General features: G+C 45.2%; 1 protein-coding gene across 1 annotated transcript in view; it reads left to right on the top strand.

Annotated features, from left to right (window-relative positions):
- Positions 1 to 19,808, top strand: part of SRGAP2 (SLIT-ROBO Rho GTPase activating protein 2) — an 83,885-nt gene extending 64,077 nt beyond the window's left edge. The window contains 15 exon segments of the mRNA XM_030465533.1: positions 640 to 670; positions 773 to 833; positions 2,670 to 2,747; positions 4,479 to 4,613; positions 5,729 to 5,834; positions 6,094 to 6,318; positions 8,953 to 9,032; positions 11,571 to 11,629; positions 11,631 to 11,752; positions 12,200 to 12,247; positions 12,249 to 12,295; positions 12,298 to 12,343; positions 14,453 to 14,477; positions 14,479 to 14,781; positions 17,172 to 19,808. Coding sequence (XP_030321393.1) covers positions 640 to 670; positions 773 to 833; positions 2,670 to 2,747; positions 4,479 to 4,613; positions 5,729 to 5,834; positions 6,094 to 6,318; positions 8,953 to 9,032; positions 11,571 to 11,629; positions 11,631 to 11,752; positions 12,200 to 12,247; positions 12,249 to 12,295; positions 12,298 to 12,343; positions 14,453 to 14,477; positions 14,479 to 14,781; positions 17,172 to 17,555 — 1,750 coding nt within the window. The 3' untranslated portion in view covers positions 17,556 to 19,808.
- The last annotated feature ends 956 nt before the right edge of the window (positions 19,809 to 20,764 follow it).

Genomic DNA, 20,764 nt, shown 5'->3' with positions numbered 1-20,764 from the left:
AACCCCAGCAATAAATTTTGAGGGGAAGAATCCTGGCCAAGGCAGGCCCTTTTTGCCTATTTTTTTTTCCAGTTAATGTCTACCAAGATAAATAAATGAGAGACCATCATGGTTTAACCTGGAAAGGTTTATCCAGTGTGTGCTGGGGTTTGAGGGGGGTTTTTCCATTTATTTGTCTGAGTTCTTATCAGAAATTCTAATAAAGACTCAGCAATGGCAGCTGTGAAGAGGGGGAACCAGCAGGATCCCCCCTGCTTCTCTCCTCTGCTGAGTGGCTCTTCCAGAGAAGTGCAATTTGCAATTTAGACCAAACTTCATCTTGAGTGAGGAGCCCTGCAGAACAGATTTCCATATGGTTGGAATTAAAATGTCAAGGGCAATCTTTTGTCAAGGCAGTGGACTCCCTCCTGTCTATTTCAGGTTTTTAGTGGTTTCAAGTCACTTAAAATCCTCCTGAAGTTCTGTACAGTGAATGAGACCAACTCACTGGGACAGACTGGTGTGTCTGGCTCCTTCCCTCCTCCAAAATATGCACAGTTTGGAGCAAAGAAAAGGAAAAACATGATAGGAGAGGGTTTATTTTGACTTTTCTGTTCTTTTTTTCCCTCCTGCACCCATGGATGGTTTGGGTCTCATCAGTGGCAGGCGCAGCTCCACCGTAAGGAAGCAGGTGAGGAACCTTTCCCCAGGTAACAAACAGGGCTGGGGGGGCTTTTTTACCATTTCTTGGCATTTCTGACTGCTCCTCTGGTTTACATTTCTCTTTCTGCAGGATTCCTCCCAAGCCATTCCCCTGGTTGTGGAGAGCTGCATCCGATTCATTAGCAGGCATGGTGAGTGTGTGGGCAAGAGGTGTCCTGGGGTCTTTCTGTAAAATGATCTCAGAAGCCTTCTGCAAAATGCTCAGAGTAGCTCAGGACATGATGCTTGTGCAGAGGAATCCCAGAGACTGAAATATAAAGAAATAATCCCTGACTTTTTTTTGCAGCATTGTGTGTGAGCACTTTTCCAAATGTTTATTGCAAATAAATGGCCTTGCAAATGTTGTTCTCCCAACATTATCCCTTTGTTTCTTGTAAAATAAGGTTCCCATCCTTAGATATCACTCATACCTCTCCTCTGCTTACCTTGCTCTGAGCCCTTTGCCAAGAACATTTGTGTTCTTCTAGAGGAGGAGTACTCCAAATATTTAAATGTAGGAGAACAAGTAGTGAATTAATTGCTTGCTTAGTGCTGCAGTGAGATGATTTATACCTGTTTCAGAGGTTTGCTTCACAGCTTGGGATGCTGTAGAAGGTTTTATATGTTTATTGTAACTTGTTTTCTTTTAAAATCGATGTCATTTGTTAGGAGCATGTGCAACAGCTGTTAATTAACATATTCAGAAAGAAGATGACTTTATCTTCATTAACCAAGACACAGAGCCAGAGAGTCAGTGCTGTTTCATTTTCCTTCTTTAATTACCATTTATAAACTATAATCTAGAGTCCCATCCTCATCAGTGGTTGGAAAGAACCAAGTGCTCTGATCCTTTTTGAGGGCCAGAGGTGGACATTTGGCTGGAAAAATCATTGAAATCCCAGTGCAGAGGGAAGCAAATCGGGGCCATCAGGAGAGCTGATTTTTCAGACTCGTGTTCCTGGGTTAGCTGAGTTCCCAGCAGAAAGATTTTTCCAACAGACTCAACTGATTTTTTTTTTGTTGTTGTTGTTCCAGGTATCAGATTGTGGCCTTACAGGATACAGATTGTAGTTAAAAAGATTCCACTTGTATACAAGTCCACTTTAGGCAGAAGAAATGATAAAGCTGCCTGCCTGATGCACTGATGCTGCAGGCAGGGGCTCTCTTGGAGGTATCCTGACATTTCAGAGTGTTTTGTCCTGTAGGTGTGGGGTGAATGTCATTTTCATCCCTGCACTTGGGATTGGTTTTTTGCCCTGTTGGGAGTTGGGTGTCACAGCCCCAGCCCTGAACCACCAAGGTTTCCTTGCACTGCAGTCAAAAGAGCTGCAGAAATGGAGAGGAGGAGGCCACAGATGAGTGCAAGAGAGCTTCTGAGTTTATTGCCATTATTATCAATAAAGCAAAGGTGTTGCCACATTCCCTGTTCCAGGAATTTAACACTTAGAAGGTCTGAATGAACCAGATTTGATTTCCCTGAGTGCAGCTCCTCTTACACAGCTGGTGGGATGGGAGCATCTTGCCTTCTGGATAATTGGGTTTAATGACATTGCTAATGCTTACTTTTTAGCAAGAACATCTTAAAGACTCTCCTAAAGCCCAGCTAGGAGGTCGTGCTGGGGTAATGAAATGCTTCAGGTTTCCTCTGGGCCCTTGTGGTATTGCTTGTGCAAAATAAACTGCTTATTGTGTGGGTAGCCTTGGTTTATTTCTGCCTGATACAGTTTATGGCTTTCTCTGGGTTGTAAAACCCTCTGGGGCTCCTTCAGGGTAAAAGACAACACACGTGGCTGTTACAACCCAGTTTAGGAAGGAGGGGTTTTAATTCATGGAGCTGAGTTCTGGTTTCACATATTCTCTATGTGCCTGGGCATAAGAGGAAAAGCTGGCTCTTAAAACAGCAGAATTTTGCCTTTTGTGTTTCCTTCATCATCTGTGCTGCAGCTTAATTTATCCTCTTGTTATCACCTTCTCTCATTGTCCCACAGGTTTGCAGCATGAAGGGATTTTCAGAGTGTCTGGGTCACAAGTTGAAGTAAATGACATAAAAAATGCATTTGAAAGAGGTGAGGAGGATCTGAAATTATTGCCAAATGTGTTGATTTGTTTAAAAGTTCTGACAAGGCACGTTTTGGATGCCACTGGCTGGACTTAGTTCCTTTGCTTTTTGTGTTTCCTACCTGAGTTTATCCCAAACACATTCCTAGTGCTCATTAACCTTGAGTACTCAGTTCTTTGGCTTTATGTTTTGTATCTTGCAGAGTGTCTGGATAATAAATATTCTGAGTTCAATCTTCTCTCACGTCTGATAGTTTATTGATTGTTTGGAGCACTAAAGGATATGGAGAATTTCATTATTGGGTGGGACTGAATTTTCCCACCCACTCTCCCTTTTCTTTCTGAAGAAGCTGCTGGGGGGCTGCAGTTCTGGGTTTTCTGGGTTCTTGAGGCACAGCTTGGCTGCATTTACTCCAAATATCAGCAAGTGAGAGGCTGAATTTCAGGACACTGTTAACTTGACACAGCTTTTAATAGATTTGATTTTCTAGGTGAAGAACCATCTCATACAAAGGCAAAGAGCAGCTGGGAGCCTCCTGACTCATCAGCTTCTTGCTGGGCTCTTCTCCCTTCCAGGTTCACAAGAGCTTTGCTGCTCAGGCAGTCCTTGCATCCTGTCTCCTCAGTCTTGCTTGTGTATTCCCTAAATCCATTTAAAAAAATCCTCTAAAAGATTATGGTTAGTGTGTAGCTCTGCTTGGTGGGAGAGAGGAGCAGGAATTACTTGTGTGTAGCAATTACTTTGGGAAAAGAGGAGTCCCATGCACAATGTGTATGAAATGTGGCATCTAATGTCACCTGTCTTCATCTCCACCTTGGAATTAAAATCCTCAAGAATAGAGGAAGCAGAGTAAAGGCTTGATATCAGAGTAAAAGAGGGTTTTTTATTTAAAGGAAATTCTTGGGTAAATAGCCAGTTGTTCCAGCACTAACATGCAGAATAAAAAGGTGATTTTTTTTTTTTTTCCCCTTTATCTCACTTGTTTCTCTAAGCATATGAAATACAGAACTGCCAAAGTCAACAATAACATCTCTGCAGTTTATTACTTCATGCAGAGCCCTTGGTGGCAGTTAATACCAAGGATAATGCTCTGGTTTGTAGTGGCCCATTTATTATCCTGTGTGTTATTAAGATAATAGGCAAGCTTTGGTGATTTCAGTCACATAATGGATATATATAGCTCCAACTCAAGGATTGCCCCATCATTAAATCTAATTGTATCTGATAGGGAGTTTTCTCTAGGGAGCAACTCCTTAAGTGGGCATCTTTTCTTTTGTAATATGGTCAAACTGTGGCAGATCTGACAAATGCTCTGTCCCAGAAGCAGTCCCTGCCCCAGACACTTCAGTGTAAGATGAAACCATGATCCCTGCAGGGTGCTCAGCAGCACCCACCTGAGCATCAGTTGTGGGTTTGGATGAAACCCCCTCCTGGGCTGACCTGGGGCACCTGACCCAAAATACCTGGAGCTCAGAGCCTGGGAATGGTCCCGCTGGAGCAACCCCATCCAGCCTGGACTGCAGCCTGGTTGTAGGAAGCAGCTTTCCTGGGAATGCTGGCAGAGCTTCTCCAGTGCCAGGGTCAGGAGAGCTCCCTCCCTACCTCCTGATGGTGGCAGTGCAGATGGAGTAGGTGGGGATTCACTTTGTGCTGCATTCATCTTTTTTTTCCAGCTAAGGTGCAGTCTGGTTCAGTATTCTGATTTTTTCTTGCCTGTTTTTCTTTGCTTGTCATGAAGGGGAAGATCCATTGGCTGGGGACCAGAACGACCACGACATGGATTCAATAGCAGGAGTTCTGAAGCTCTATTTTCGAGGGCTGGAGCATCCTCTCTTCCCCAAGGATATTTTTCATGATCTAATTGCCTGTGTCAGTAAGTATATGAGGATGTGAAAAAACACAGGTTTATTTTTTCCAGTTTTTTCTCCCACTTTGCTCTCTTCCTCCCTCCCCTGTTTCCTGGCTCCAGAAATGATATTTTTGACATTACTTTGGTTGGGTTTGTGTTGCACTGGTAACCTGGGCTCTATCAGGCAGTGCCTGGGCATTTCCCTGGGTACAGCCATCCTTCCTCTGATAACAATTTTTTAATCCATGAGCAAAGAATTAGAAATTAATGGACTTTAGGGGCTGAGTCTTGAATTTTTTGAGACAGTCCTTTCAGCTTCATAACCTCAAGGAGCCATCTGTGGGCTCCTGCTAAAGCCTGTCAGTCATCAGGGTGGCCACAGGAGAGTTGTTAACATTTTTTGATGGTTTTTAGAGGTGGCTCTGGTAGCAGAGGCCAGCTTGGGTTTTTTCTGTGTGAACAACCTAATTTTAACTGGCCTGGCTATTGCCCTGTCCTTCAGCCTTAAAGAATGATTCCATTGTCCAAGCAGTGAAATGGCCTTTAGGGTAGTAAAGTAGCTTGAGTAAAGCAGCCTTTGAAGTAAATCAGAAGATAACTGCTTCTAACTGGCTCGTGGTTTTCTCCTCCTGATAAATCCATTTACAGAGTTGAATTCACATTATATGAACAGAAAAATCTGCTTCCAAATAAATTCTCCCTTCTGAGATTATTTCTGCTGCCCACTTACTTCTCAGTAGGCTGCTGCACACAGAGCTTTTTGCCTCACCCTTTAACTATGTTAATTTTCCTTTGAGTGTCATACAATTTCTTTTTTTAAACACCCACCTTTCCAAGCTCTCTTGAATGAGCTATTGTGCCAGAAGGAGTGAAGCAGATGAAACAGATGACATCCAGGGCTCCCACGCTAGGAAGGAACTTACAGAGAAGTTTTACATCTTCAGGGACCTTCCCTGTCAAAGGCTTTGCCAGCAGGTTCTGCATTCCCATGCTGGGCAGGAATCCAGGGGATGGGCAGCCCTTGCCTTCCTCCTCCTCCTTGCTGCTCTTCATCCTTTGCCCAGGAACCATCCCAGTTGGACTGGGGCTGGGGGTGGGGATGGTGGGATGATGACTCTGCTGCTCTTTCTCCCTTGCAGCAATGGATAATTTGCAAGAGAGAGCAACACACATCAGAAAGGTGCTGCTGAACCTGCCCAAGACCACTCTGATTGTCATGAGATACCTCTTTGCATTCCTCAATCAGTGAGTATCCTTGGGAGCACCAGGGACCTGCTCTGGGACCTGGTGTAAGGTGATAAATGGCAGAGCCAGGAGCAGTTGGAGGTGCAGATGCCTCCTGCTTCCTTCCCAGGCTTTCCAGCCTTGCTGAAATTCCTGATATGAATTCATGCTATGAATGCAATCTCAAAGGGGTTCCAGAAGTGAAAGTTAATAATGTTCTCCAGCAGGTGATGATGATGATATTGTTGTTAAGCCCTCTTTCTCTTCCTGTCTTTTGCAGTTTATCTCAGTTCAGTGAAGAGAACATGATGGATCCCTACAACTTGGCCATCTGCTTTGGGCCAACCCTGATGTCAGTGCCTGAAAGTCATGATCAAGTCTCTTGTCAAGCTCATGTCAATGAACTGATCAAAACCATCATCATCCAACATGAGAACATCTTCCCAGGACCAAGGGAGCTGGAGGGCCCAGTCTATAGCAGAGGTGGAAACACTGAGGATTACTGGTATGATAGATGGCACAGAGGAAAAAACAGATGGGTGGATATTTATTTACAGATTGGCTTGCTGCAGTCATGGGTTCTGTGTTGTCTAATTCTGGATCTGAGCATCTGGCCCAGCCTTTCAAAAAATCTTTTTTATGGAAGAGCTGATGGCTCTGCTATCTCTGGAGAGTCATCAGCTTGAAAGAAATAAGCTGGTAGAAAGGAGCTATTCAGTTGTCAGCCCTGGCACACTCATCTTGAAGGGCAAGGTTGTGTAGGGATTTTCTTGGATTTTCTGGTATGGTAGCTGCCAAAATCAATCTTTTTTCTATCCTTCCTTTTTATTCCTGCATTAGCCTTTTTTTTTTTCCCCCCTGCTTGTCTTGAGTGCCTTTGCTTTGACACAGGGGTCACTTGCAGCTGAACCTGGAGAGCTGTGGCACAGTTTAATTTCCAGGGCAGCAGTGATAGTGGGGGAGGGAAGAGGGAGGAATGCAAAATCACCATTTCCATCCAGCTTAAAGCTCAGGAGGCCCTGGCCGTGTGTTCAGTCTGAAAGCCACATCTGGAAACAATTCAGGCAGAGCAGCTCCTGTCATCTGGGGTGGAAGGTTGGGGAGTGGGGGAAGGAAAGGAGGAGGTGTTTTCTTTCCTCCTGGCCAAGCTGATCTCTCTCCCTCTGAAAATGGGGAATGTTAAATTGTGTCCTGCTTCTCTCCCCCCCCGCCAGCTTCTTCTCTCTTCTCCAGTGTCTCTGGAAGGCAAATGATTATTTTCATCTACTAAAGACATTTTGAAAATGAAGTCACTCAGGTGACAGAGTGTCCCTGTGTCCCTGGCTTGTTTCTGAGAAGCTTTGCCCATCAGCTCACTCCACATCCAGGCTCCTCTGTGTGCAGCAGAGTTGCCAGAACCTCTTTTGGAAATTCTCTTGGTTTTACCTTTCCTTCTGATGTTTTTAGCTGATGCTGTATGTGAAAGAATTGTAGAGGAGGGAAAAAAAAAAAAGAAAAAAAAGTAAAATGAAGCATGATGATGACCTACATGAAAGAAATGAACTTTTGACAAGAGGTTTGGCTGCCTCGGGCAGGGCCAGGTTGAGAGCTGGTGACACAGCCAGGACTGTGCCCTGGGCAGCTCTGGAAAGGCACCTTGGAGGCAAACCTAGGGCTGCATCTTCCTGCTCATCCCAGCCTGGCTGAGGACAGTGTGGGCAGAGCCCAGGAGTCCTGCAAGTGGGCTCACCAGAGTCAAAGGGGAGAGGACAGCTTAGGGATGCTCAGCTTGCTCTGTGTTCCTCTGGTGACACAGATTGGTGGCATTTGGGAGCCCTGGGGGCTGCAGCATCCTGGGGCTCACCCTGGCAGAGGCTGAGCTTGCAGTAAGGACAGGGGGTTTGGTGGAACCTGGAGAAGGAAGAGGCACACGTGGTCTCTGTGCTTTCTTTGGATCTTCTTGGCTGGACCCGACATTACTTCACAGTCTGGGTGAAACTTTACCCCTTCGTGTTGTGTTCCTCCCGGGACCTCCATTTGGCTTTGAATTCTTCTGTAAGCTTTATTAAGTAGTGTAAAGGCTTTGCAAGGGATGGGAAAGGTTGATTCCTGAGGTACTGACTCAGACAGTGCTGTGGCAGCTTCGTGTCGCGTGGATTAAGCCCATTGAGATGCCAGAATTATCCAAACATTTTATCTGTCTTTTTTTTCCCCCCTCTCCTCTTTAAAAGAGCCATAGGAGGTAAATAACCAAAGGGTGAGCACTTTACAGCTGTGATGGCTTCTTTTAACCATTGCAAGGCCAAAATCAGGGATATAGTTATTACTGTATGAAGAGAATAAATGAAAAAAAAATCACCTTTTATGTGATTTTTGTCTTCAGCAATAGTGTCTGGTGAGATGAGGAGCAAACACTTGTGTTTTTGGAGCAGGGCAGGCAGCAGTGCCAACTGGCAGGGGGTCTGTGGAGCTGCTTGGGAGAGACAATGGATCCTCTTCCAGTTTCCTTTCTGCTCCTGTCCTGTGGGAACTGCTCCTGTAGCTTCTTACAACAACATAACCTCTGGTTGCCACTTTCTGCTCATCCTTTCCAAGCTTTTCTTCATGCAGAGTTTTAGGTGATCTGTAAATAAAAGTTGCAGGCAATTGATCTGGCTGGGGGAATCGTTCAGGGAAATGAATGTGACAATTTAAGGTGGTGATAAAAAGGAAGGAGGGAGGTGGAAAAAACTCAGACCTGGAAATATCATTATCAGTTGAAAAATAATTTCCCCCAGGAAGTGGCAGATATCTCGTCAGTCATCTAATGAGCTCATTAGAGCAGGGGAGAGCATGGCTGAGGGAATAGTTCTGACATGGCAGAGAGGAGCTAAACCCAGCATTCCACTAATCCTAAATTCCAGCATCTCCAGAGGTTGGGGTTATAAGATCTGGAGTTGGACTTTCCTGCCAGCATACAAACAGGTTACTAAAGAGATTTGGTTTACTTGAAGGAAGAATTGAGCTGGCTTTTTAGGCACATTAATGTCAGTGTGTGCAAAGGCATCACAGGAGAACCCAGACTTGGGCTTCCTGGGTGTTCTTAGTGAAGTTTTCTGTGATTTTAGTAAATGAGGCTCCATGTCTCCCAGTGTAAAGCATCTTCTCTCTTCTGTTGCAGTGAAAGTCCTCACGGAGAGAGAGCATCTACAGAGGACTCTGTTCAGGATGTTACAGCTGAACACCACACCAGTGATGATGGTATGGAGAACCCAGCAACTCCTTGGGTAACTGGTGCAGCCTGCTGGGAGGAGGCAGAGCAGAGAGTGCCTTGCAACTGAAGTTCAAAGTTAGACCCAAAGTGGGGTTCAAACTGGAACAGTCACTTCAAACATCACCTGTGGTATTTGATGCCAAAAAGTGGGATCAACAGGAATCTTTAGAGGTTACCTGGCTATTTTTAAAGTGCCACTTGTTCAAGTGTAGGTTATCTTTGCAGCAGGCCTGATGTGAGCTCTGGAAGGATCTCAGGGCTGGGAGCCATGGGGAAAGCATGGAGCTGGATGAGTTTCAGCTCCCCCTGCCCTCTGGGTGTGCCAGGCATTCCCCTCTCCATGGCTTTGCCAGAGGAATTGTGAGTGGGAAGTTTGTCTTCTACTGGGAGCCAGGTTTGGGACTTGAGGGTCCTGGTGGCATCACCAGTTTTTTGGGTCCTCTTTGGCAAACTGTTAAACTTTTTGTTTGATGAGTGAAAAAAAAAAAAAAAAAAGGCTTTAAATGCTGAGAGCTGTCTGGAGGAAGGATTGTGTATTGCTGAGCATCCCTGCTGCTGACTGCCAGCCTTGCTGCATGAGTGAGAGGACCCTTGGGTTTGAGAGAGGCAGAAGAGGTCAGAAATGCTGAAGGACAGCAGGTCCTACGTGCCTGAAATGATGTGTGTGAGTGGAATGATTTCAAACTGCTGCTTTCCTCCCCAAGGCTGGCAGGGGAAATTGTTTGGCTTAGCCTTGTTGCTCTTTATTCACACAGCTTTCTTCTCTGAGCATGAGTGTAGCTGGGAAAAGCTACTGGAAATTAGAGTCTAAAAATCACTTCTCTGGACAGAAGCCAGAGTCCTAAAAAGCAAATTGGAAACATAAGAAACCTGAGTGCTGCACTCATCTGGAACAATAAACACTTCCTAATGAAAGAGAGAGAATTTACAGAACCACACCCCCAGCCCCTTCCTAAATGGAGGGGACACCAAAACCAGAATTTTTTTATTATTATTTTAATTTTTTTTAGTGTTATGAAGAAGCTGGCTCCAGAGGCAAAGCAAGTGAGAGGAGAGGAGCCAAACCCAGATAACAGGGTGCTTTGGGCAGCTATGGCAAGCTGCAAACCTGGGCCAGGCCTTTCTCACCCTTGCAAATATCCCACTGGTTATCCCACAAATATCCCACTGGTTGCTGAGGGCTGATCAGGGGAATCCTGTGAGGCTGACCACAGGCTTACCTGAAATGGCTGAATTGGCAAAATTCTGAGCTGTCTGCTTTAGTAGTGGAGAAATTAATTGTTGGAGGGGAGTTGATGGATGTAGCAGATGCTGTTGGTGATTATTGTCTTCAGGGCTTGGTCACCTCTTGCTTTGTGACTCAGATGCTCTGTGGTTGGGGAAGCTTCTGCTCTCATCTCAGCCTTCTAGTCCTTTTTGACTGGTTTTTGCCCTGTAGAAGCTTCCCTTGATGGAGAAGAGATCTCAGGATTGTCTCAGAGCTGGTTTGTCTTTTCCTGTCCTGGAAGAGGAAGTGCAAATGTTTATCCCCAGGAAAAAACTCAATTTCCATGGAACACTTGGCTGTGTTAAAGCTCCTTTATAGTAATTAGAGGCTGAAGCCCACTGGGGCCACGTGGCTGAGCTCATCTCCATTCCCCTGATGGCTCTGCCTAGAACTGGGGGCTGGATTGATATATATTTAGTCTCAACCAAAGGCAGATTTTTCTAAGTCTTAAAAATAATCCACGTGAATTTCATACTGATTTCCTTGAGTGTCTAAACGTCCTTATTCTCCCTCTGAATGACATCAGAGTCCTACAGGGACCCAGATTAGCAGCTGCTTGGAGCCTCAGTCTGGCTGTCAGGATTTCCAGGTAGGAGCACTTGGATTTGGAGCCCCTTGTGCAGCTCTGAGCAGTCACCCCCTCTCCTGGTGGCTGCATGGACCCCAGGGCTGGAGGCACCCAAGGGGTTCCTGAGCTTCTCTGACAGCTGGAGATGGATAGCACAGCCTCCCATGGCCCCAGAATCCAGGCTCCTGGATCAGCTGAACCTCACAGGCAGCAGAAAGTTCCTTCTGAATAGAGGCTTTATTTCGGGAGCAGCTTGGGCTCAGAGGATGTTTAATAACCACTCCTGCTTGTCTGCCCAGGAGGTTTAGTTCAGCTGCCTTTAAGAAAGTGTACCTTAGGCAGATTTTTTGTCTGGGACATTGCCAATTGCTACCCAGCTTTGCTTTTTTTTTGGTTTATTAATTTATTTCCATGAGATGCTAATTTTGCCATTGCCACTTCCATCTTTGTGCTATTCTGCTGACGTGGGTCTGCTGCTTAGAAAATGTGAACATGTCCACCATCTAGAGATGAGGTAATGTTAAAATGGCAACATCCTCCTGTTCTAGGGGTTCTCCTCTGAATTTTACTTCAAACACTTGGTATCCTTTTCCTGCTCTTTGTCCTTGGTTTTACAGGAGGTTTAAACCGCTGAACGCATCCTGAGCCCGAGCCTTTTGTGAACTTTTGTTTCTTCCTTCTCTCTCCTAGAGTGTGAGCCCATCGAAGCCATTGCAAAGTTTGATTACCTTGGCAGGACTGCACGGGAGTTTGTCCTTCAAAAAAGGAGCTTCTCTCTTGCTCTACCAGAGGGCCTCAGATGACTGGTGGGAGGGACGCCACAACGGGATCGACGGCCTCATCCCTCATCAGTACATCGTCGTTCAAGACACGTATGTTGCACTTGGAGCCCATCTGGGCTGGCTTAAAACTCAAGTGTGGAATGGAGTGTTTGTGTCAAGGTGGTGATACCAGCTGGGAAGAGTTCATCCTTCCACCCAGGGAGGGAATTTCCTGGAAACAAGCAGAGCTCCGCAGCGCCGGAGGTGCCCGCGGGTTTGGGGGGCAGTGTCTGGAAATGGGTTTGGTGCTGCTGCCACAGGTGTGGGGTCACCATAGGAAAATGGGTTTGGTGCTGCCAGCCTGTTAAAGATGCAGAGCTGGGATCCCCAGGTTGCTCACAAAAATCAGGCTCTCATTTCAAAGATAAATAAATGATTCTTGAAAGCTAGCTGCTGGCACGGCGCTGCTGTCCCTCTGCGTACACACAGAGTGCTGCATGTGAAAGTCTCTGCTGTTGGTCCTGTTTGGTTGTGATTTCCTTCCCTCCCCCTTCCTAGTGAGGATGGTGTCTCGGAAAGATCCAGCCCGAAGTCTGAAATAGAAAAATTCTGAGCCACCTGAAGAAAAAGTGACTGCAAGAGCTGGTGCCAGCTGCCGAGTGGGGGTCACGTCGCAGATATTTACCTTGCAAACATCAACAAGTAAGAGCAGCCTTGCATTCTTTTGTTTTGCTGTAAAGATCTTGGTGATGAGTTCAGCAAAATATTTCCTTCCCTGAAAAAAATGAACTAACGAGCACTGCCCCCATCCCTCTCTGCTCCCCTCTTCTAACTTGCTCACATTTTCCTGTCCTCTCTTCACCAGCGTGGCCAATGCTCATTTAAAATCCCACTGCTTCTCTTCCCTGTCCCTAAGGTGCCATCTGTTCCCATTTGCCCAAATATGTCCTGTTTATAAGCTAAGCACGCAGAAAGAGAGGGAAAAGCAGAGCAAGTTCTTGTAATGTGTGTTCCCATTCCTTGGTATGTTCTGTCACTTGTTGTGTCTTGTTACATTTAACATTTTTTTTTTTATGGGGTGGGGGACAATTTCTTCAGAAACCAGTGCTAAATGACATACCTAAAGTCCCACCATCTGGCATTGCCCCTAACTTCCTTCTTTTCCCCCAGCACTTCTCACATAGGTTACTAACCATATGCTTGCAGCAGCACAGCACACACCTCCCTGTTGCTCTAACTTCACCTCCTCAGCCAGAAATTACTTTAGCCAACACTCAACATTATAAAAAAAATAGGAAATTAACCTAGTAACAGACTAAACTTCTTGTTCTGTTGCTTAATTGTTCTAGAACAGACTTATCCCCCAGGTCTTGCTGATTATTCCATAGTGTTTAAGCCCCCCTAGATCTCTCTGGTGCAGTGAAGGTATTAATATAATAATTAGCATTTTATGGGAGTGGATATTTTTAGCCTTCAGTTAATTAACAGAATGTCTTCTCTAAAGGCATAACAGAAATGCATCCTTTTAGAGGTTTGGACCAGCTAATGTCCTACACAGAACCTGGTTCTCAGATTTGGGAGTAGGCAGAGCTCCATTGATAGCAGTGATGTTAATCTGCATCAGCTTGGGATCTGGGCTTTCTGATATGATATTTATTGTGTGAGCCAATGAATCAGAGAATGAAGGATGCCATTCTGCCAGTGATGGAAAGATTTGTGTCATGAACAGAGCTGTGTTGGAGCTTTACCATCTGCGGCTTGGTAGTGTTGTGTGTAGTGTTTCTAACAAGCCTGGGTAATGTCCACTCAGTTCTTTTTATTTTTTTTTTTCTTCCCTTTATTAGGGAAACTGATATTTAGCCATAGTAGCATAAGACTCATTTTGTTGTTTTCTTTAGGAATGAATCTTCTGACTATGTGGTGAACAGACTTGAGCAAAATTAAATCAGATGGTTTCGCAATGGACAGTTGTGCCACCCACGAATTATTATTTGGATGCCAAATCCTACTGGAGTTAACACTTTCTTGCAGTTATTCATGGGGCTGGTGCTATAAATAATGGATCCTTCCCTGTATAATGGATGCCAAGCTTCAGACCTATGGCATAAAGTATTCTGCTGCATTGGCCTTCAGATGATTTGAGTGGAATCGTGCTGTCAGACCACATGGTGCTGGGGTAGAAACTAAATTGTTTGGGCCAGCTCATCCATTGACATCATCTCTTGGTCTGTCTGTAGCCCTCCATAGATAATACCTCATGGTCCTGCTAAAGCGATGAAAAAGAAACACCCATTACCACCAGCAAATACTGGAAATGATCATTAGCCCCAAACTCTGGGGTTCTTTGCTTGCCAGTCTCTGAAAATAACAACTTGATGCCTTGGGCCAGGAGCTTAGTAGACTTATACTGTGTCCTCCAGTCAAAAAAATTGTAGCTCTGCTCTTCGACTGTAATAAAAACACATCATCAAACCTGTTGATGGCACAGAGGGTGTTTTTTTTTTTTGGTTCAAATATAAATTCTTTTCTTCCTGACCAAGCTAATAATTACGTTCCATCCAAGTTTTTCTGGTTTTGCTATGAATGTGCACAGCTGCCAGGAACTTGTTGTTGTTAGAAGTGTTAAACTGGAACGATTGACACCATTTTCCTGTTTCACAATGACTCCTAAACTCCTGGGTGTATCTGTAATCTGGGTCTCTGTGTCTCTTCCCATTGTCCTCTGTGTTGGTTTGGGGGGAAATATCTTCAAATGAGAGCCAGTATGTTTGTACCTGCTTCTATTGACTTGTTTTGCTTTTGTGACTGAAGGCAAAGAAAGAAACCAGAGTCAGGCAGGCATCAGAAGAGCCTTCCGACAAAGTGACAGCCACGGAGTAGGTAGTTCAATGGCAGAACCATCCTCCCCAGGAGCCATAGCGGGTTCCAGACCCTCATCTCAGCCCATTCTGAGCCAAAGTCTTCCCAAGGAGGTTCCAGATAAATGCTCCATCAGTGGCCATGGCAGCCTCAATTCTATCAGCCGACACTCGTCTCTGAAGAACAGGATAGACAGCCCTCAGATCGGAAAAGCTGTGACAGCAGGGAGGTCCAAAAGCTTCAACAACCACAGGCCCATGGACCCTGAAGTTATTGCACAGGTAAGCAAGAGGGTTTAGCCTGGGAGAGTTGTTTTGGGAACTTAAAAGGGTGTTGGCTACAAGGGAGATGTTTTAAATGTGCGCTCTGATTTAATCGCCCGTCCTTTTTCCCTTCGTGTGATGTGATCCTCACTTTAACCCTGAGTCCTGGGCTTTCAACTGGCTTTGGGCCAAGTCACTGGGGCTGCTTTCAGGAGGGAAGATAAACAGTTGGGTCCTTCCTCCCTAGAAGCTTGGCCCTGTTCATTATTCAGAAATTAGTTCCAACAATAAAAACGCCCATGTTGGAAAGTTACACAGATCCCAAAGCTGTCAGCAGAAAATGAAATAATCCTAACTTCAGGACATGAGACAAGTGAAGTCTTTAGTGTCAGTTTTAACATTCTCCTGTCAGTTGTGCAAACTTGCCTGTGGTTAGGCATTGGAAACATGTGCATACAGTCAAAATAAAAGCAGGCTGCCGAGTTGTACAGTGCTGACAGTGGCATCTTTATATGCTCACGGGGTTCAGTGCATGATTAGGAACCAACCAGGAACATAATGCTGCTACTTTGCATGAGTTATTTATTCAGACAAGTGCCTGGAAATGAGAGCAGGCTGCCAACACTTGTGCAGCTGGGGCTGAGCTCTGCAAAGAGTTCTGCTGGGGGCCAGACCTGCCTGCCCTCTTCCAGAGCTTTTTTCTGCATCTCTCCACACCCAGGTCTGTCTGTCCCTGTCTCTGGACTTGCAAAGCTCTGGCTGGTCACAAAACCCCATTGGTATCTTTGGTATCATGAACAGAATGATGCAAGGCAGGCTTAGGTTTGAACAAGTGAGAGCTCCTAATGGGGTGAATGATGTGAGTTCCAGATTTCCCTCTGCCATGAAGGGATTGTCCCTTTCTCCACTCCAGGCTCTCAGATGTTCCTGCACATGTCCCTGTCCCCTACCAACTGTGCTCATATGGGATGGAGCTATCTAAAGCCAAGGAATGCTTGGGGCTCTGATTACAAAGCCAGCCCTGGGAGACCTGAGGTCTCCAAAGAGTGGGGGAAGATTTGTGAAAATCAAACATGATTTTTTATTGACAAAACAGCAATGTCAAGGAATTAATGGTGTCCAGATAAAAAATCTGATACTGATACATTACTGTGATGGAAAGTTGTGTTTTGCCTTTATGAATATCTTCAGCCCATCTATTCCAGTGGAATTATAATATGTGGTTCTTGTTGTCTTCATATTTCATTGCCCTTCCAAGCCTTTGGTTGACATAAATCAGATTCTTTGTTTTTTCAATTAAGCTCTAACTGAAGTTGTTCTGTCTCCTCCTTCTGCAAGAACATTTACTTCATTGTTTGCACTGGAGAAGAGTCTGGGGAAAAAAAAAAAAAAAGAAAAGATGAGTGAGAAAAAAATAAACAGGAGGGGGAAACTGTATTAAATCAGTGTTCCTCTTTGTCCTGTAGCATCTGTCCAAACGCCATCTAATAATAATCAGTGCATTTTACGTATTTTTCCCCAACTTTCATAAGTAAAATCTGCCTGGCCTCAAGATTAGGCTCAGAGGTGTCAGATTACTGGCCTCTGGTTTCTTCCACCATTCCTTGACTGATTTACCTTCCCCACCCCCTGAAAAGCCTCTAAGGAAGCTAAAAAGCTGTGGCCAAGCTGTGAGTCACTGAAAGGCTGAGCTCTCCTCTCTCCAGGGAGTTCTGCCCTCCCGAGGGCTCCCCAGCAGACATGTAGGGCTGAGAAGAGAAAAGCAGGGTTTTTTATCTCAAATTTCTTATTATATATCACTGGTTGATAACTGTAGTGTTTACCGAGGGAGGAGAGTGCCAACATGAATTTCTAGATATGTTTCTGGTGTCTTCTGTGTTTTCTAAAACTTTAAGTAATACCTTTCTGGGAAGGGAAGGCAACTTGGGCAGCAGTCAGTCCAAGAGCACACAAGGATTTCAGCATTTGGTGTGTGGCCCATCAGCCAGTGTCAAAATCACCAATCCTTTCTGCAAGAATTTACTCTCCTGAGTCTGAGGTGCCAAATAAAGTACAAGAATGGACCCTAATGGCTAGGAATCACAAACTTTTTTCTGATCACTGCTGCACTTGGGGGCTGTACTTGGGTTTGGAGGCCTAAAGCAGCATCAGGACCAGCTTAGGATGGAGAAAGTGGCTAGCCAATATTCTGCTCCCTGTTGATGGAAAATACTGCTGCTTCCTTGGCTGCAGTGTGGTGCTCTGGTTCACTTTGACACCAAAAGGGTCCTGACCCACCACTCCACTTGAGTGTTGGTGTTTACAGGCTGAACACAAACACACCCCTCTCAAAGTCTGACTTTTATCTCTGTATTTATGTGCCTGGGGGTCTGTTATTTACTCACTGGGTTTCTCTTCTCTGCTTGCAGGATATTGAAGCCACCATGAACTCTGCTCTGAACGAGCTGCGGGAGCTGGAGAGGCAAAGCAGCGTCAAGCACACCCCAGACGTTGTCCTCGACACCCTGGAGCCCTTGAAAACATCCCCAGTGGTGGCCCCAACCTCAGAACCTTCCAGCCCTCTGCACACTCAGATCCTCAAGGACACTGAACCAGCTTTCCAACGCAGTGCCAGCACAGCTGGTGACATCCCCTGCACCTTCAGGCCGGTCAAGTCGGTGAAAATGGCCACGCAGGTGAAACCTCCGGCCACCCGCCCCAAACCAACAGTTTTCCCCAAAACCACCACCACCAGCCCTGGCGTTGCCTCCTCTGCATCTCAGCAGCCCACTGACAAGTCCTGTACTGTCTGATAAACTCCCTGCTGCTCTGTGGATTCAACTCTGTTGGTTCAGATGAAGGGACTCTGTTTAAAGACATTTAAAAGTCTTATTTAACGAATTGGTTTCAAACTTCTGCTGCAGGTTGGTTGGGAACTGCTCCTCACTGCTCTTCCTGGGAGTAAACTTAGATGGTAACAACCTCATCCCATCTACCCACATCAGAGGCAAAACAGTTCATGCCAGGCTTAGGAAATCCAGTGTTGGGTCACTGTGAAGCTGAGGAGGAAAACACTCAAGCAGCAGTGAGCTGGATCTTGGGTTCTGGTTGATGCCTGTTCAAGGGTTTGGCCACTGGAAGAAATATTCAGTGGCCTCATGTTTTGAGTACTGGTGTAGTGACTTCTGTATTCTGTGTTTCATTTATCACAGGGAAACAATAGGATAGATTTTAGTCTATTGCATGTTTTGGTGCCACTGGTTACGTGGAGCTTGGACATGCCTGTTTCTTGTGCATTATTATTCTGATTCCTACGTCGCCCGCTGGGGCCGTGGTGGTTAAGGGGCTGTCTTGACTTCCATCACATCCTCTGGTTTTGTTTGTTTGCTCCCCCATTCCTCTCCCCCAGGGCCAAAGCTTTTGGCCATCCAGCTTCATCCTTTACTCAGCACTTGTCATGGAAAATAGTTGACTCTGGAACACTCTTAGATTTTGTGGAGTTCTACGTAATGTGTGTCTGTGCAAATATAAACAAACATGTTCCTGAGGTTTAGGAGCATAAGAAAGAGCCCATGTTGCTGATGGACAATCTAGCTGTTTCCCTCCCCCTTTGCTCTCCCATATTTAAACCCAACTTTGTTGTTTTCCAGTGTACTTTTCAGCCCATAGGCTATGATGTGGTGTGTGGTCTCGGGAGACTGAATGTAAAACCAAGTTTAACTTTGGGAAACTGAGCATCCTCTGCTGGGAGTCCAGTTCCTCACGCACACATTCTGCTTCTCATCATCCAGCAAGATGGATCCCTACCCAAATCCCAGTTACAAGCACTGTAAAAAAAAAACTTCAATTGGAAGTTCTCAAGCTTTGTATCTTCTCCCTCTTCCTGGTTGCAGAGGCTTCAGTGGGGGGCTGTGTCCCCTCTGAACTGCTGGAGGGGTCTCAGCTCATCAGGAGATGCTGCTGGGGACAGGGATGTGGCAGCATGTGGCTTCTGGAGTGGCTTCCCAAATGTCATGCCTCTGCAGACATGTGAATGGATTCTTAGTGTTTGTATTTATACAGGAGGCAGCAAACGCTTCAGCAGGCTGCCTGAACTCGTTTCGTACTGAGAATTTTCCACATTTATTTAATTAAAAAAAAACAACCCCACAATCCCAACACAAAAAGGCATTCTGTGTGCCAGTTACAAAGGCAAAGGAGCTCTCACAGTCATTCAGGAGAGAGGACCCTGCCTGACCCTCAGTCCACCTTGTTCCCAAACTTTCCTGGGATTCTAAAAAAAGAAAACAAAGCTGCACGTTATTTGTTTTCATCAAATAAACGCAGAGACAGGACAAGAAAAGATAATTTTCCTCTCCCGTTTAACCAGGTTTCCTTTAACTGTTGTGGATTTCTCACTCTTAGACTGCAGTTTCCTTTTAATTGACCCCTCGGAATTAAAAAAAAAGAAGAAAGAAAACATTTCCTAGGACAGTTTCTGCAATGTACTTCTCAGATTCCTGTGGGATGTCACTGGGAGAGAGGAGCAGGGTTTCCCTGGGTCCCTGTCCCTCCGGCACACACAGCCCATCTCTGCAGGTGCAACGTCTCCTTCTTAGGGATGGGCCTTGAAAAGGCCAACTTTGTCTGTACCCTAAATGAAGAACAATGAAAATAGAGGGGAACACCAGAAGGATTTCAGTGAGACTTTTCCCTTCTTACTCCTTTCTCCTTAGCTGATGTGTAGCAGCAAGCTCCCCGGGGGATGCTCGGCGGTACGCGACCTTACCCCAACAGTCTGACCAGCGACCTTTGCTCTCAGGTTCTGATGGACTCTCTACCACCCAGGAATCACTTGTTCTTTTTGGGAAAAAAAAACAGAATTAAACTTGTAATTTTTTGCTCAGGCAGGACTTTCTGGCATTTACTTTAGGGGTGTTTTTGTTTTCATTTTCTTTTTGGGCCCGCGTGGCTGAAGTTGAGCTGTGTCAAGAGCAGGATCTCTGTACATTTCCTTCAACTCATTGTAATGCCTTATTTTCTTTAAATTTTTATGCCTAGCATTCATGTTTCTGAGAATAAGTGTCCAGCCACACACAGCACATCTGGAGGAGATGCTCTTTGCTATCTTTTTGAGGTCTGAAGTATGAATGGGAACTAAGAGAGGAAAAAAAAATAAGACTTCAGGTTACTGTAACAGCAACTGTCTGTATAGGAATTATTGTGCTTATCTCTAGGATCCTCAGCTCTGGGACAATCCTGCTGTCATGGAGAAGATGCTTAGCAGGATAACCTCTGTACTGAGCAACTCAACTGGAATTTTGGTGTGCACTGTGATTGACACTTAACACTTACAGCAAGCAATACAGCGGGGCTGAAGATCTTCCTTCCTCTTCCACTTGCCAAAAATCCACACACAGGAGAATAATCCAACAGAAAAGAGAAAGAGAAGGAAATGTTTAGCTTGTCTGCTTCACTCTGTCAACATAGGAGGCTGAGAATGATTGCCATGAGGGTTTTCTGAGAGGTGGGAAGGAGAAACTGGGAATGTCCTCAGTCCCTGCAGAAGCTGTGGGCATCTTGGTGGAGAGAGCAGCGTAGAGTGGACAGGTTGCTTGGGAGGTATTAATGTTACTTCATATCTTCATATCCAGAAGAAATATTAGCTCTTCCATGGAAATTCTCTTTCATGACTTTTATGTAATGTTTGTGTCAAATATAAAGACAAGAAGTGTTTGATAACTGGAATAACGTCTGTCTGTTTGATAGTGCTTTGTATGAACAGAGGATTCTTGTTCATCAGATGTTGGATTGAAATAATCCAAAGCAAAACTTTTAAAATAAAATGAGGTTTTAGGTGATGAATATTCATAGTTTTCTGAAGCTCTCACCTTTTATGTTTTATTTCCCTCCTTGGGAATTTTGAGCAGTGTGCTTTAAAGATTGCTGAATTTCTGCCTCTCTAAGGTAATCCAAAGGCTCCCAGTTTATAACTGGTGCATTTCATGTCAGAGCTGTGGGACGTGACCCAACTCTCTCACTT

This window comes from Calypte anna, chromosome 26 (genome assembly GCF_003957555.1).
Source record: "Calypte anna isolate BGI_N300 chromosome 26, bCalAnn1_v1.p, whole genome shotgun sequence".
Taxonomy (NCBI): Eukaryota; Metazoa; Chordata; class Aves; order Apodiformes; family Trochilidae; genus Calypte; species Calypte anna.
The sequence above is the reverse complement of the archived record's forward strand: the minus strand, read 5'-3'. Positions and strand labels throughout refer to the sequence as shown.